This window comes from Heloderma suspectum, chromosome 1, assembly GCF_057233095.1.
Source record: "Heloderma suspectum isolate Gila_16-S chromosome 1, 16-S_ref, whole genome shotgun sequence".
NCBI classification, from domain to species: Eukaryota; Metazoa; Chordata; class Lepidosauria; order Squamata; family Helodermatidae; genus Heloderma; species Heloderma suspectum.
Window position 1 is genome coordinate 384,885,287 of NC_139458.1, and position 17,303 is coordinate 384,902,589.

Sequence of the window (17,303 nt, forward strand, 5' to 3'; positions counted from 1 at the left end):
ACTAAATAAGGATTTAGATTTCACTGCACTGCTTCTTTGGTCTATTCCTCTTACTATAATTAATGAAATACAAACTTACCAGTCTCCCTAAAATATATTAAGACATGCAACTTTTCCTTACATAATAGGAAAAAAATGTCCAAGGGGTAGGCAATTTTTTTAAATTGTAATTCCTTATCTGAATAGAACTGCCTATGCTATCCCTTCTTACACAGCTGCTATGCTCTTTCTTACACTTTGGGTAGCTATCACTTCTCTATCCAACGAAATTCCTTTCATTGCCAATATCTCTTAAAGTCTAAAATCAAAATATCAAGGCGATGGATTTGGTCACCTATGATCAAATAACCTTTCCAACTTCATCAACCCCCTTTCCTATTTCAACTTTATTTTGCCTAGTTCAAGACAGCAAGTCTAATGGATAAGAACATAGTCCTTGTATATTGTTGGGACAGATCCAGTGATTCTGAAACCAAATTGAAGACATTTGTGGGAAAAAAGGTCTTCAGAACAGTCTTCATGTTCTCCCCAGTGACTTTTTACCTCTCCTTTGTTCAAGTCTTCATCCATAAAAAAGCTGGACAAATTTGAATGTACATCTTCAGAAATAAGTTTGCATACTCTTACATTGTTTGCAATTTTCTTTATTCTTAAAAGTGCAGTACAGAAAAAAAATTAAATCTCAGTACCACTTAAGAATTCTTAGTGTAAATTATTCTGTCCCAACTTCACCATTATATGGAAAACATACCAACTTGTGCATAGATCCAAGAGTTACTTATATTGTGGTCGATTATGGCACCAAAATGTGCCCAACAACTCACTTTGAATATAAACAACCTCCTCCCCAAACCCGTAATCATGAAGCCCAATCGATTCACCCACAGGCAAGCTTAAAGGCAATTTTATTTTTAAAAGTTCTTATCTAGATACCCTGTTATCAATTACTGCACAGGTTTTTTCAGAAATCAACTCAATGTATTCAGAATCGGCATTTATACTATACTAAACTAAGCTTTCTTTTCACTGAAGTTAATTTCTAAGCCCTTTTAAAAGAAATCATGTCACAGCATTCCTGAATAAAAAGCAAAAGCCCCAGAATGAACCTTTTATAGTTTTCTTTTCTTTAAAGGAACTCCTTCACATTTGGTAGGTGGGAACCATGGGATCGTTATCAACTTGGGTATAGTACTGAATCTTCTGTGCTATCCAAATATGCTTTCAAGCTAAATACTGCTGAACAGCAATGTGGGACAGTAGAAATTCCAGCGCTTTATTTTTCCACAGAAAATTTTTCTATTTCATAAGTTCATTAACAACAATGAATGAATGCCAATTACGAATACAATATTAGGCCAGCTTGGCAGTTTCAAAGTTGTAATTAATGTTTTTCAGGTCATGATCCTTAGCAAGTATGTGAGAGAATACATATATGTCTCCGTATGAAATAAGAATTAATAGGAAGTGACAGCGAAACTGAAGGAGCCCCAACAACCTCAGGGTAACAGAACTGAACTCTGCTGAAATAGGGGAGTGGTTGTCAGCATATCATGTAGTTCTTTGGGTTGCTAACAGTACTTAGTGCTGACTGGGGAATGCTGGGAGTTGTAGTCCAACACATCTGGAGGACACCAGATTGGGGAAGGCTTAATTTAGAGTGTCAGTAGTTTTCAGTTCTTTCGCTTTTTTCTTAAATTTAAACAATGTAAGGAAAGTACATGCTATTGTCTTTACATACATTAGAAATGTATACATAATATAACATTTAAATAACATTAAGGGTGCTTTGATTTTTTTCCCCTCAGACATTTCAGGTCAAATACTTGTGATGCATTGGGACAAAAATAATAACAACATGGTGTACTTTTTTAGCTTTGTTGTTATCTAAATAGAAGTAAAATAAACATACCAAATTAGATCGTTTTCTAGGGCATCAGAAAATGTTCCAATGCAAAGTTTTCCAGAAAACCAACATCACTGTTACTGAAGGTACAAAAGTCAAGCTACCCCACCAAAGCAAATGTCTCTTTTGTTACTGACTTTTAACAGCAATTGAGGAGCATCTTAACATCCTAGCAGCCAGAGTATATTCTTGCAGCACCAGAATAGTGCCATATCATCACCAAGAATTCACTGGAAACATCTTTTACACAAGCCCCAATTGTACACTTGTTTATCTCATTCACTTCACAGGAACATGTATAGGAAACATTCCTGGTGGACCCTGCAGACATTTGTCATAGGATGCCATCAGGAACATTCATTTTCTGGTGCAGTGATCTCAGGACACTGTCACCAGAGTAAGAAACACAAATTAAGTTACCCTGAATCTAACTAATGCTTCACGGATTACCTTTTTCAACACAGAGGTGACCTCTCACTCATGGTGAAAATAACCAGTCACTTCGCGCTTTTCTTTGAATGCTCTAGATGTAGGAAAAATATACAGATGTGTGAAGCAGCAATTGTTAATTTTAGTTCAATGAGATTGGCAGATACTTCGCTCAATGCACAAAGATGTGGGATAAAAATGACTATGTAGGAACTGATGCAGGAAACTATGTTTCTTTTACATGATCATTTTCTAGTTTCCATCTTTATCTTTAACAGAAGAAGCTTTCGTACAACAGAAACTTGGTAGACTTTGGACATTGCAGTCCAACTAATTAGGGACATTAGGGATAGCCACAAACTGTCAAATCCGGATTCATATTATTCTACAGCACTATTTATGCAGCTAGAATTCTTAACATACCAAAACATGCATAAATGGAGTGCTAGTGCAAGAGATGCTAGATTAAGTAGGAAGCAGACTGGTGGCTTGGTGTTCATTTCAAACCTGCATCCTCGGGTTTCTGCTATAAACTGGAACTAATGCTATGAGACAACAATATCAGAGTTGCTGCTTCACACAGAGGCAAATTTAGGTAAGGAAATTCTTTAAAGCTTAATCCTGGAACATTGCCTGCAGCAGATACACATTGTACTACAAAAAACTGGAGACAAATTTTGATTACAAAACAGCTTGAAAAATCCAGCCACATGCAAAGGCCAAATTCAGTCTGGAAGCACAACTACCACTGTCTTCTCTCACCTTTCCAATCCAATAGGGTGGAAACCCAATTTCTTTTTCATTCTCCTCCTGCTTCCCAACCTTGGGGCATTCTCCGCTTCATTCCTAAACACTAAAGACATCGTTATACAGCCTAATTTAAAATTTTGAATGAGATCCTCAACACAGTGTGAAAATCAGATGCATGGCTCAAAATTTAAGGGCTGAAAGTAAATCTCACATACATTGAAAAAAATCAGCCTAAGTATTAAAAATACAAAAAGCCAAGCTTTTTGAAGGTTTTAAAGTTTCATTTTGAAATGCAACTTCACAAGAAATGAACGTGATACTGTCCATCTTCTAAGTGAAAAAATGTGTGTGCACAGCTTTGTGTATGTGGGAAGGGGCAGACAGTGAAGGCGGGGGGGGGATAAGCAGGAGTGGACTCACACACAACACAGCACACATAGGAGAGGAAGGAAGGGCATCCTTAAATCTTGTTGATGAATTTTAAGGCAATAGTGCTCAGAATCCGCTTTCCCAAGTCAAAATACTTTGGTTTATGTCTAATAGTCCTTGCTTTCAACAGTATCCTTAAGCATATGTTGGGAAAAATGGATTAGAATATAAATTTGAAGTTCTGCAAGAAAATAAGAGTTAGAAGGCTTTTTTGTTGTTGTTCAGTCGTTCAGTCGTGGCCGACTCTTCGTGACCCCATGGACCATAGCACACCAGGCCTTCCTGTCCTCTGCTCTCTCCCGGAGTGTGCTCAAGTTCATATTCATTGCATCCGTGATGCTATCTAGCCATCTCATCCTCTGTCGTCCCCTTCTCCTTTTGCCTTCAGTCTTTCCCAGCATCAGGGTCTTTTCCAGAGAGTTTTCTCTTCGCATTAGGTGGCCAAAATATTTGAGCTTCAGCTTCAGTATCTGTCCTTCCAAGGAGCACTCAGGGTTGATTTCCTTTAGGATTGACTGATTGGACCTCCTTGCAGTCCAGGGGACTCCTAAGAGTCTTCTCCAGCACCACAGTTCGAAAGCATCAATTCTTCGGTGCTCAGCCTTCCTTATAGTCCAGCTCTCACAGCCATACATTACTACTGGGAAAACCATAGCTTTGATTAGACAGACCTTTGTCGGCAAGGTGATGTCTCTGCTTCTTACTATGCTGTCTAGGTTTGCCATAGCTTTCCTCCCAAGGAGCAAGCGTCTTTTAATTTCATGGCTACAGTACTTCCCTATATTTGTTTCAACTCTAGTGTGTTACTTACATAGGATTATACCAGTATGAATGCTACCATGGCGGACATGTTGGAAATGACCATCCAGGAGGTTCTGGGTAAACAGAGTAGAGAACATTTGGAGAGGTAACCAAAAGGTATCCCTGGGAGTGGTTTCAGCACAAAGAGTGTGTATCCTCCTGCAGAGGAGAAACAAGACTATCGCTTCTGAAAAATAACTTTGCTGAAGGAAGACTATTTCCAAAAAGGTGGCAGATAAGAAGGAAGAGAAATAGCAGCTATGTTAATAGGTGCAATTTTGTTGCCAAGAAAAAAAGTTGAACGTGCAAGTTATTGTACCCCATACAGTCTGAACATATTTAGGAGCCTAAAGTTTCACAGCACATAGGCAGGACTAGGTTTTGAGTATTTACTATAACTTTTCCCAGTTGACAAAATCTCCCCCCCCCCCCCTATTTTCAAGAATAAAGTTGAGCTATTTTCACTGTACCAAAACTGTATTTGGCCCAGCTGATTCTGGAAGTGGTGAAGTTCCTCACAGTTTATGTTTTCCAGTGTTAGACCCATGTGTGGTATTAAAATCACTGCCCTTTTTGTTAGAGAATTCTAGCTACCATTCTTTGTCCCCAGCTGAATTCCTAGGTCTGGATCAGATTATTCTTAACCAGCGGAGTCTAGTTCAAATCCTGTTGTGCAAGTGGTTTTAGCGCTGGTGAAAAAGAGATGGACAACTGTGAACACTGGAGACTGTAGCTTTGTACACAACCGGAACAGTTAAAACTGCTCATCATTCACAGCTACACGTCAGCAAGCAGTGCAAGTCCAAAACACCTTAGCAAGGCTTAGAAGCTACTGGCAAGGAGGCCATTTGCTACACGGGCAGAAGGCAGGTGAATGAGAAGATCCAAGCCTACATCGGACAGGCCAGACAAATTATATGAGCAGCTGTCAATCCAACAGCAAGATGATAGGCAACTCAAGTTGTGCTTTCTAGTTGTCAATGGTTGGAACCCTGATTCTTAGAATGTGAAGATGATGCCTTTGGAGCTGTTATGCAGGGGATGACCTGTGGATGATCCCTTGGTTTAGATCTGCATTAACCTCGCTGGAAGTCGCCTCTTTGTCCTCCTTCCTTACTGAGCAGTTTCACCTCTTCAATAACCATGTCGTGAGTGACTGCTTTGCACATATCATACACTGTCAGGGCAGCTAGGCTGGCAGCTGTCAAGGCTTCCATCTCCACGCCCGTTTTCCCCTGGGTGCGGCACAGAGCCCGGATCACCACCGCGTGCCTCCTCTCATCCAGGCTCAGAGTGACGTCCACTAGGCTCAGTGGGATGTTGTGGCACAGTGGGATCAGCTGGCTGGTCAGCTTGGCTCCCTGAATCCCTGCAATCTGAGCAACCGCCAGCACATCCCCTTTTTTCATTTGGCTTTGCCGCACCAAGTTAAATGCCTTCTCACCTAGACGGATCATGGCACTGGCCACGGCAGTCCTTTCAGAGTTTGGCTTCCTGCCCACATCCACCATAGATGCACGGCCCTCCTGGTCAATGTGGGTGAGATGATCTGAGGCACCAAGAAATGTGGCAGTGGGAAGAGATCGCCAGCTCTCCTCCTCTGCTTGCTTCCTCATCACTCCAGAGTGAAGGTCCCTAATCGAGTGAGAGGTCTGCTTGGAGAGAACAGTTCCTGTCCAAAGGCACTTTGCATCCAAGCTCGAGTTCTTTCGGAGGCTACAGTTGCTACTGAGCTGAGTTTGCGGGATTCTTATGGCAAGCTGTCGTGCTGAACAAGATCCTGGCAAGCCATGCTGTCCTGTAAACACATTTTTCTTAAATGTTTTCCCCATCTGTTTGGATAAACTTGCTCTCAGAGTCAGCCAATGGCCAAGTCTGTGGCCCCAGTCATTTAAGCTTCCTCGGTCCTGCAGGGCATCTTGAAGCAGGAGGAATGACCTTGATGCTGCCTCTAGGGAAACAACAATGAAGTAGATGGTTAGAAGATAAAAGCTACTAGCAAATGTATGCAGAGTTCTATAAACCCCTATGAAGCATGGAGAAACATATATATCTGTATCCTTTCAGATAATGAATGTTTCCTTATTTTGCCAGGGTTCTTATCAGTTTTTAGAAAGCAGCTACTGAGGTCTATGGAACCCACAGTCCAGAAAACTGCACTAACTCTCATGCCAGGCGGGGCCTTGGCATTGTTTCTTGTACTGCAGCTCCCCCTGCTACATGGTGCGCTGCATTTGAAAAATGGTGGGCATTTTAAATGCCATTTGTACTCATAAGGAAAGAGAAAGGCAAAATTTGCAATGGGTGTGTGCAGGGCCACAGCATACCTAAAGCAGATATGGCTCAAATCCCGGAGCGCCACTAATCCAGAGAGTCTACAAGTGATCACGGAGCAGAGTTATAAAAACACTACTGCATTTAATCCATCCCTTGATGGAATTATGGATACTACAGCCATTCTGAAATGGTGATAGTTTGTCCTCTATTCTAGGGGTAGGCAACATGCTGCCCTCTAGATGTTGTGATCAACAACTCCCATCAGCCCCAGCCAGGAAGTCCAATGGTCAGGGATTATGGAAGCTGAAGTCCAAAACATCTGGAGGGCATCAGTTTGCCTACCTCTGCTCTAATCTAATTAGGGATGTCAGAGAATCCCGTGAAGGATCTCGGTGAGGCCGAATGCCAGTGCATTTGGCCCCCCGAAATTCATGGCGGAATGGCCTGCCACCCCCCCGCCCCCCGCGGATCTCCCCTGGGACAAGACTTACCTGGGGCGGATGTTTCGGGTGGCGGCGGGTGGTCTTCCGACTGGCTGCCACCGCTGCCATTTGCAGTCTGTGTTTTTTTCTTTTCTTCCCCCCCCCCCCCCCCCATAGACGTGATAGGCTACGTAAAGACTTACGTAGCCTATCACGTCTGGGTAAAAAACAACAACACGCATATGCAAATTTGCGTTCCTTATTTTTCGCCGTCTTAGTCTACGTAAATATTTACGTAGACTAAGACCGCGAGAAATAAGGAACGCAAATGGCGGCGGCCATAGCCGCTGCCATTTGTGTACGCGTTTTTTTTTTTTTTTTACCCAGAGCCCTCCGTGGCGGGAAATCCGGCTGCAGACGGCCCTGGCCTGGGCCTGGACAGCTGCTCTGCGGAGCCGCCGCGGAACACAGCCAGCTGTCGAGGATTCCGGGGGGAGGACCGGATCGCCTCCCCCCCCCCATCGAGGATTCCGGCGGGAGGGACGGAATGCCTCCCGCCCCACCATGAACAGAATCCACGAAAAGTTAAGTGACTTTCATACATCCCTAATTCTAATAAGAAACTAGAAGTGAGGAAGGAAAGTCTGACTCATGGAACAGTGGCTAGAAGTAGAAGGGACTAGATGGAGCCTGGGGCTGCGGTGGGCAGCATGCAGCTTTCTGTCTCGAAGACATCCTGATGGAGTCTCTTGTAGATGTGGAATCTCTTGCAGATTATGATTACCCTTCCTCCATAGTTTTGGAGCTGTAAACTATCATGTAAAAAATGGACATAGGGGAATCTGTCAGGAGTCTGAGAGATGTAGTGGTTTGTGAATTGGAGGCCAATGTCTGATGCATGCATGACTACATGGATGCACGAAACTACCCCCCCACCCCCATGCTTGGGAAACCACAGAGCTCTTTTAAGTGTACAAAGACACATCCAGGGGAGGGTACCCAGTATGGTGAGGGCTCTGGAAACCAAGTCCTATGAGGAATGGCTGAAAGAGCTGGATACGTTTAGGCTGGGGAAGAAAAGATTAAGGGGAGACATGATACCAGTCTTCAAATATCTAAAGAGCTGTCATACAGAAGATGGAGCAGCCGTGTTCTCTCTTCAGAGGCAGGACTAGAACAAATGGGTGGAAATGGCAAAAAAATCAGATTTCAGCTAAACACTAGGAGAGACTTCCTAGTGGTAAGAGCTGTTTTGACAGTGGAGCAGACTGACAAGGGAGGTGGTGGGCTCTCCTTCACTGGAAGAATTTAAGCAGGGGCTGGATGGCCATCTCTCAGGGATGGCATAGCTCCAACATTCCTGCACTGAGCAGGGGGTTGGACCAGATGACCTCCAAGGTTCCTTCCAATTCTAGAATTCAATGAGTCTATGATCACAACGGACCAAGACCCCTGACTTTCAGAAGTGGCTTGTTCTGTGGGAAAAAAAGGTTGGTGGGAAGGGGATTGCGGCTGCTGAGGAAAGAATAATTAACTTTAGACAAAGGAAAGGAAAAGCCCCACTGGTGTACAGAGATTGTTGTGCAGTCCTCTAGATCAGGGGTAGGCACAAAGTAGATATCCAGATGTTTGGAATTTCAACTCCCAGCATTACTACCCATTGGTCATGCTGGCAGGGGCTTCTGGGAGTTGAAGTCCAAAACATCTAGAGATGAACCTTTTGCCCACCCCTGCTCTCGACTGTAGCCCACAGACAGATTCACTTACACGATCACTCCCAAGAAGGCCGGTTCCCTGGCCACACGTACGCTTCCCCCCAACATAATCGGGAGCTTTCGGAGTGGGGTGTCGCATTGTTAAGCGCCCACTTTCAATTCTGTGTCTCATTACTACATCATTTTTACTAGCACCTTAGTCCTTTTTAGCACACCCTCATTTGGTGCAGCAGCCAAAACTTTAAGAGTGGGAAGATTCTACTTTTCCGTCCCTGGAACCTGAAGGAGTAACGGGCAGCGACTTGCATAAAAGGAGCTGCGGACTGTTGCCAGCTCGTGCTGCGTTAACAACAGGCACGTCAAGCCTGTGGCTGTGCTGCTGTGAGCTCAGATTCCCTCACTGACACGCGTTACCTTTGCTCTGGCTGGGAGCGTTGCCAGCCTAAGTTCCAAGCCCACTGGGAACTGGACCCCTCTGCCCTTCTCATTAATCCCTTGGCTGTGGCAAGTCTAGAGTCCAGTGCCAAGGTCCAAGTCAAAAGGAGCCTCTTAAGCATAATAGAAGCAATTCTCTTTATGAGCAAGAGAGGGAAAAGGGGAGGAAGAGGCGAAGTAGTAGCCAAATCTCTCTTTAATGATGTGTACCTTGAAGCAGCAGCTTCGGCACACTCTTTCTGGCTTCCCTGTGAACCTTCTGCTCCAACAAGGAGCCCTGGTTTATTTCCAGCAGCTGAGAGACAAGGTGGAGCCCAATGCAGCTCAACTCACAGACCAGTTTTGTCTTTAAGAGGAATTCTAACAAAGACTCAAGGTCTGATCATCCTACAGCAGAAGGCATTTCTACTTTGAAGGCACAGGAACACACACACACTCTCTCTCTCTCTGCCCTGGCTCAACTCTTGGGATGCAGGGGCACCCCCACACTGATCTTAACAGGTCCACCAAGCCAGCGGAAAACAGTATGTGGAATCAGCCCAGGTGATACAGTGCAGCCATCTTCCTACACTTTTCTTGGGACACCTCCAACATGCCTGGCTCAACAAGACAGTCCCCGACCGAGAGCAGGAGACCTTCTGATAGACTGGAGAAGTGTACTTCGCAAGCAATTTTTGTTCCACTCCCTCAGCATGATTGGCTACAAGTCCTCTGCAAAGTTTGGTGCACTTCCTCCACTCCCTGCACTTCCTCCATTCCCAGCGCCATTTCAGCTTCTGTCAGGTTCTCATTTTTCCATTCCTCAGTTTGTTCTGTCCCATTTCTACATCAGTTTGTGACTTAAAGTCCATCTGAAAATTCGCATGCACATTTCTCCTAATTTATACATCTTTGTACACATTTTTTGTTCAGAGAACTGCCTCACAAAATTCTGAGAAATTTACTGAAGGATAACTGCATTCTGATTCACATACTGATTCTGGAAGTGCGAATTTGTTAAGTTCTTATAAAAATGCAACTGAAATTCTCCCACAGCCCTGAGGACACATTTAAAGGAGAAGGTCTCAAATGCATTTTAGAATGTTTCCAGCTGCAGAGTTTAGGGCTGTAAAATCCATAGCATATGCCAAGAATGCTGAAAAAAGGTAATGCAGTACATCCACTGTCAAGGGCTCCTTGGAGGCCTCTCTCAGACTAATCCAGTAGCCAAGTCTAGACACAGACAAAGGGAATCTTTTCAAAGCTTTATTCCTCTTTTACAATTTAACAACTCTACTGTTAGCAACTAGATATGAGCAGCAGAGTACCTATGCCCTACGTTGGAACAGTTGGTCCCTGTTTGAAGGAGAATCACTGGCAGACCCTGAACTTATGGGCTAGGGAGAGTCCCTCCCCTTTTCCCTTGGATCCTCTGGGCGCAACCGTTGTTTGCGCGCCAACCGGGCACTACGCCTCCTCTCCGCGCCCTCCATTTGGCGCCGCTCCCTGCGTCAGTGTCGCGCGTCCAGCAAGTCTGCTTCCCGCGCTCTCTCACTCCCAGGACTGCTATCTAAGCTAGGAATGCTGGTGGGAGGAATCTCTGCCAGCTGTTGGCCCTGGGAAGGATGAGCGCACTCCTCTCCCAGGAGCGGCTGCTCTTCCTCAGAATCAGAACTACTCTGGGATTCTATGGGCTTAGTGTCCACCCTGACATCCACTCAGATACATGCTCAAATGATTCATTAAAGCTTTATAAGTGACGCAGGTAGACGGCGCAAGATGTATACAACCAACAGAAGACCCCCCCCCCCCAACGCCCGGATTTGCTCATAGATGAGTTTATTGATAGACCCTAGAACAGGGGTTTACCCTAGAGTAGGGGTAGGGAAGCCCTCCAGATGTTTTAGACTACAACTTCCATAAACCCTGATTATGTTGGCTGGGGCAGGTGGGAGTTGACCCCTTTACTGCATCTTATACACAAAGTCATTCCTACTTTAGCCTGCTGATCTGTGAAATATCAGGTTCTGTGAAATATCCAGCCACACCCCAATAGCTAACTGTGGAATCCATTAGGAAAAGGAAAGGAACGCTTGTGTGCTGCCTGCAACCAAATACCAGGTGAAATTTTCTGGCGAAGGCCTAGCCTCTGCCACAGATCTGGGATCTAACTTTATGGTCCTACTAAACTGGACTCCCTGCCATTTATCTGGCAGCATGCCTGTGCTAAGTTTGTACCAATGCTCTCTGCTTCTTGGTGAGTTTCTTTCAGTTCCTCATAGCTCAAGATATAGTGGCTGGTTTCCCCTAGTATATGACTGGAGAGGACTTTGTTAGTGGTGGAGTTGAAAATTAAAACACTAATAACTTGCATGGCATGAGGAGCAGAGATTGTCATACTGTGACACGGGGCTGGGGAGGCTGTCTCCATGACTGCCTTACAGATGCATCATTGCCGACACAGGAAGAAGCACGGCATACAGATGAAGACAGTGTGGAGTTTCAGGCTATGATTCAGAAGTGCCTGTATTCTATAATCCAGCACTGCCAACCCACAGCACTGCTTGCATTTATGTCTCTACTGTAGAAGTCTTAACTGCACCCTTCTTTTGCATCTCACCAAACGTCCCACCATGCCAGGGAGCCTATGTGAAAGAATGCGCCAAAGGAAACACTGAGATCAGTCTATATTTTAAGAGAATCTGGTTAAATCGAAGCAATGAAGGGAAACATGGCAATATGCTAAGACAGCAGAACAGTACAACTAATTCTTTGCATAGCTCTCAGTTGGTATGTAGTGGAGGCTATATACCCTCAACCCCATCCTTAGGGCTCTCCACCCACTTCCTCCAGCCTGTTCACACAATAGCTGGATTCACTGGAACTATGCAATCAGCTTGAAGTCCAAATTAGGAAGCCCCTCTAGCTGTTCTCCATACGCCTGTGCTAGCCTATGTGTGACAATAATACTGGCTCCTGGCTCAGCTCTGGTCACAGAGACCATACTGTTTGTACAGAGAACGCCAGTGGTTAATTTTCCCAAGAAGCAGAAATGCATGCTTGTCAGACTCGATCAAGTTCTTTGCTACAGAACAGTCTGTCGTCAGCCAACCTGCCATTCCAAAACCAGCTGGAAGGATCCCATCTTTGCATCAAGCTTCCTTTGCTCCCCCCAAAATGCCTTGTTCAATTATAGGCAAGGCCCCAAATACATCTAACAAGAGCGCCACTGGGATGGTGACAGGTTTACCACACAGTTCTCCCATGCTGTGGGAGCGCTAGTAGTTAATTGCTCCCATTTTCCAAATTATCCAACCACATAATTCTAGCAATGCATCCAATTTTGAAGTGGCTGGGAAGAACACAGAGAGAACAAGGCACTTCTTCATTATAAACATCTCACCTACAGACCACGAGGAGGAAAAAGGCGAGGTGGCCCATGAACTTCCACAATGGTGGATAACCAAGTTGTGCATTCAGAATAAGGCTGGCATGAACGGCCCAAGAGATTATGAGGTTTCAGCCAAATAATGTGTAATACCTCCTTGTGTGAGTGTTTAAAAAGTATTTGTATCTCTTCTTTAAAAATTGAAATACATCTAGCCTTTGCTTACGGTACATGAATAGTTTTGCATAACTTAGACTGAACGACTCCCCATGAGGCAAATGTAAATATAGCATTATTGAAGTATTTGTTACGTACAGATTGGTCACCCACCAATGAGGATCATCGGTCTGTTCTTCATCTGGGAAATGTTGAACATGCCTGGGAATAAAATAATGAATTATGGAGTCTTGTGGATTTTTATCTAGATATTCTATCATAAATGGAAACAGTATTGGAAAAGTGCAGGCAATAGTATAGAGATTGGCATTACACACATCCAGGGAGACATTCTCCATCAGAACAAGGGATTCAGAAGTACACGGGTGAGGATACACAATTTATTCCAGCAACATAGGGCTTCTTCTGCATTGTTCTTGTGGGCCTTCTTGAGCAGAAGAAGGAAGTTTGAGTCCCCTAAATAAAACAAAACCAGGCTACACTGACAATTCACATGGGAAGTGCACACACAGCCTCCTGTATCATACAGGTAAGGGAGGACTGGACCAGAAGCAAAATGCCAGAACAGGACACCTAATCACAAGGCTTTAGAAGATCCAGAGAGTTCTCCTGTGCTGTGGAACTGTCCATGTTTCCATATGGAGGCTCACCTTAGACCCTACGAACTACTACAATAAGATTTGGGTTTACAGGCTGCAGAATTTTAAATGGTTGTTAAGGCACAGGTGTCACTGCACTGATAATAAGGCCAATTACAATTTATGGAAATGTAAAACCTAAGAAAGCATTCCCCCCCCTCCCCCCAGGGAATGGAGTTCACAGAATTCTCATTGTGACTTGGCTTTTCTACATTTCTAGCCTTTCAAATCCACAATCAACAGTAGTATTTGCCTTGTACTGGAAAGAAAAAACACACTAGAATAATGCCAAATGTCATAAATACAATGCTTGCCACAATTAAAACTTTCAAACTGTCACAACATCAACACTGTTTTAAGTTGCTAGGTGGAACTAAAAGCCAAGTTGCAAAGGTAAAAATAAAGTGACTGTGAAGAAATGCCCTGTTTATAACTGTTGTTATGTAATGTTTACTTCGTGCGGCCTCCGTGAGGCTACAACGTACCTGAGTAGGACTGAGGCCTCTGTTTGTTACTGTAAAAGGCCTGTGTAGTAGTTGCTGAGTGACATTCTGAAGCGGGGGAGAGAGACAATCACTTTGAATATGGTTAGATAGGGCCTGGATCAGGTAAATTTGATCCTGACTGACTGGGGATTCTAGCTAGGTGGAAAAGAGCGGTTGGGAAATGGCAATTAAGGAGCTGACAGTTGAGGGATTCAGTTCATCTGTGGTAGTCACTGAGGGAGAAGGTCTGCTGGTTGGTGTGTGGTGTTTTAGAAGGACTAGAAGCAGAAGAGAAAATGAACAGCTAAGGCCTGAATATTAAGCTCTTCTTTCTTTGTGGGATAACCATATGTGGCTGGTGAAGATCAGGTGTAGGGAGCAGGTGGCTGTGTTATGCCAGGAGGCAGCCCTACGATCTTGCCAGAAGAAGGTTATATCTGCCAGCAGATAACAAGTGGCAAGAAATGTAACAGCAGCTTTGGTCTCAGAGGAAGACTACTCCTGGAAACTGGACTTGGTTGTCGGTGTATTTGCTGGGGTGAAGGTTTAGGGAATGTGGCCTGAGGTAAAAGAAGTCATTAGAGGCTTTTAATAGCAACAGTCTCTCTTGACTCCTTAAGAATTGTCACTAAGCATTCTGTTGAAAACTCCAAAGTAAATATTAGTATAATGTATTATAATATTAGTATTATGTAGAAAATAGCTGTTTCATAAATTAACTTGTTTAACAGTTCATCTCATCTCTAGTGTTGGTGTCCATCTCACACCAAAGCCTCTTATACCATGCTACTAGGAGGATTTATAGTATTCTAAGTTAATTGGTGGCAGCAGAAAAGGGCCAGCTTGGGGAACCCTGAGTTATAATGGCAGAGAGTTCAATAGGCCCTGAAATATAAGCATTTGCTGGAAACAAGAAACCCCATAGGTGGCATTGCTCAGTGAAGGAGCAGTTACCCCACAGGTAGTGGCAGTGCTGGGGAGAGAAAATCCACTATAGTGACCAGTTGCCACTTAGGACAAGAAGCACATAACATCTTCAGCATAAAATGAGATTGTTGTTCAGTCGTGTCCAACTCTTTGTGACCCCATGGACCATAGCACGCCAGGCCTTCCTGTCCTGCGCTCTCTATAAAATGAGATCCTTTCATGCTAAAAAAAATAGTTGAACCCCCAAATACACAGATAAAGAGATCAAGTCCTATTGATCATGTATTCTGTTATAGACTAGGGCACTGCACTGTCTGTGCTTGCTCTTAAATGGTGTGTACAATATGACCTATGTTACTTGGAGGGGAAAAGCCCCACCATAAAATGAAATACCTGCATGTTGTTTCTTCTTCCTCCCAACAGCTGCACCAATGATTTCAACCAATTCTTCCTCTGTGGCATTAGAACGTAAGTGATCCCGCAAGGACACTTCTGAACTTCCAAAAAGGCACACCTGAAAGATTGGTAAATGTACATTTAATAGTGGAGCATAGGCCATTCACGTATACAAAACAACTAGAACAAATTAAGGAAATACAGCATGAAGTCAAAATCTAAAATGGTTAAAACTAAAATTCACAATACATTATTTAAAATTCATTTACATTCATTTAGAATAAACTGCTTCCATATTTAAATGGATAATTATAATCTGAGAGTTAAGACAGCTAAAAAAACATTAAAACAAGGCATCCCCAGAACAGTCAACTACATTATCAAAGATAAATTTTGCACCAATTCTCGATGCTGCCAAAGCAAAGACAGAGACCTTGTGAGTTACAGTGGAATCTATATCAGACAAAATATTTTAAAAAATCTGTTCTGGAACAGTGATACAGTACAAGAAAGACAAAATAAAACCCAAACATGTAGACCTTGGTTCACCTGAAAGGAGGATGCAGTAGAGGAAGAGAGGGGATGCATAAGTGTCGGTGACACGGGGGAAAACTTCATGAAAACAGCCTCAAAATGTTTCATCTTTAAATCAACTTTAGGGATGGGAGAGCAGAAGGCTGCTCACCCTGAGAATGAATCGGGGGCCTTCAAGGTGCCCAAAGAAGCGTTGACACCCCTCAAGGGGTGTGCACAAAAGAAGACTTAATGGGCCCCCTGCCCCCAATCCTGCCAGGGGAAGTGGCTGAAGGCAATGAATCCTTTGAAGGCAAGGATTGCATGGGCTGACAGCTAGCGTGATCCTTATCTTGAAAAGGCAGCCAGACATCTATGCTATTCCAGGCTGGGAGGCTGCCACACAGGGATGTAACAATTACAGAACAACATTCATCAATCAATCAAAATAGAAGCAGCACCCAATCCAACAGACCCACTTACAGGCCAAGGACCTTCTTGAATAAAGCGGTCTTTGCCTGCGGGCAGAAAGACAGCAGAGAGGGAGCAAACCTAGCCTCCCTTGGGAGTTCCACAGCCTTAGCAGGCGGGGATTGTGTGGGCTGACAGGTCTGCCACCTCCCAGGATGTACCTTCAAGGGCGTTCCATCCCGGGCTGCAAGGATAGCGGTGGTCATGGTGGTGGCAGTGTGAGAGCACAATAAAGGTGGGCAGCCTGCTGGAAGTGGACTGTGCTGCCCGCCCTGATTCTGTTCAGACACTGAGCAGCGGTTTCCACTTGTGAAGGCAGCCTTTATCTGGCAACAGCCTCCCACAAACTGGCGTCCACCAGAGTGGTTGTTTTAAAACTCCCATCTTTCCAGTGGCCATGCTGGCTGTGGATGATGGAGGTTGTAGTTTCCCCCCATCTGGAAGGGGGAAAGTTGCTGAAGGCACTCTTAGAACATGAGCACTGGATTAAAGATGGGCATGGGTTTGATGCTTGAACTCTCTAGCCAGATGCACCTCCCATCCATGCTTCCCTCTACAAGCACCAATAAGCTCCACGCCTTTGTCTCAGACCTGAACTCTGCTATAATAAAGAGCATGAGCATTCTTCCAATGCTCATCGTGTTATATTTACAAGCTGCTGGCAACTGGGGACATGGTAATGGCTTCCCTGACAAAAACAAGACAACAGTCATCATTTTTTCAGCTGCAGGAAAACTTGGAGGTGTGCGTGCGTGCATGTGGGGGGGGGGAGGAGGAGGAAGAATCGTCAGGAAGCTAGACAGCCACTCTCTCCTAAAAAAAATGCTATTCCATAATTGCAGTACACATGGGTGCTGGGTAATCTACAGAGTATGGCTCACATAATGGCTAGAGAAGCTTAGGGCTCCAGATTCTGGAGGGCCCTCGGGCCTCAATGAGTCTACCTTTCCGCCACCATGGTCTCCAGCTGCTATTGCTCCTCATCCTCTTTCTCATCACTGCTCCATTCGCTTGCTTGACAGGCAGGGAGCCAGACAGCAAGTAGGCAGCGGCATCCAGCGGCAGGGAGCCAGAAAGCAAGTAGTGCTCCTACTTACCACCACCACCATCGCGTTGGCAAGAATGAGAGGCAGGTGAACAAGCAGGTTGCAGTGGTGAAGAGAAGGGG

At 44.5% G+C, this 17,303-nt stretch overlaps 1 protein-coding gene across 1 annotated transcript in view; it reads right to left on the bottom strand.

Moving 5' to 3' along the window:
- Positions 1–628: 628 nt before the first annotated feature.
- Positions 629–17,303, bottom strand: part of MOCS1 (molybdenum cofactor synthesis 1) — a 52,548-nt gene continuing 35,873 nt past the window's right edge. The window contains exons 9-11 of the mRNA XM_084828537.1: positions 15,149–15,269; positions 12,859–12,906; positions 629–6,263 (exon numbers count right to left, since the gene is read on the bottom strand). Of these exons, the coding sequence (XP_084684663.1) occupies positions 5,389–6,263; positions 12,859–12,906; positions 15,149–15,269 (1,044 nt within the window). The 3' untranslated portion in view covers positions 629–5,388. The remainder of the gene's footprint in view (positions 6,264–12,858; positions 12,907–15,148; positions 15,270–17,303) is intronic.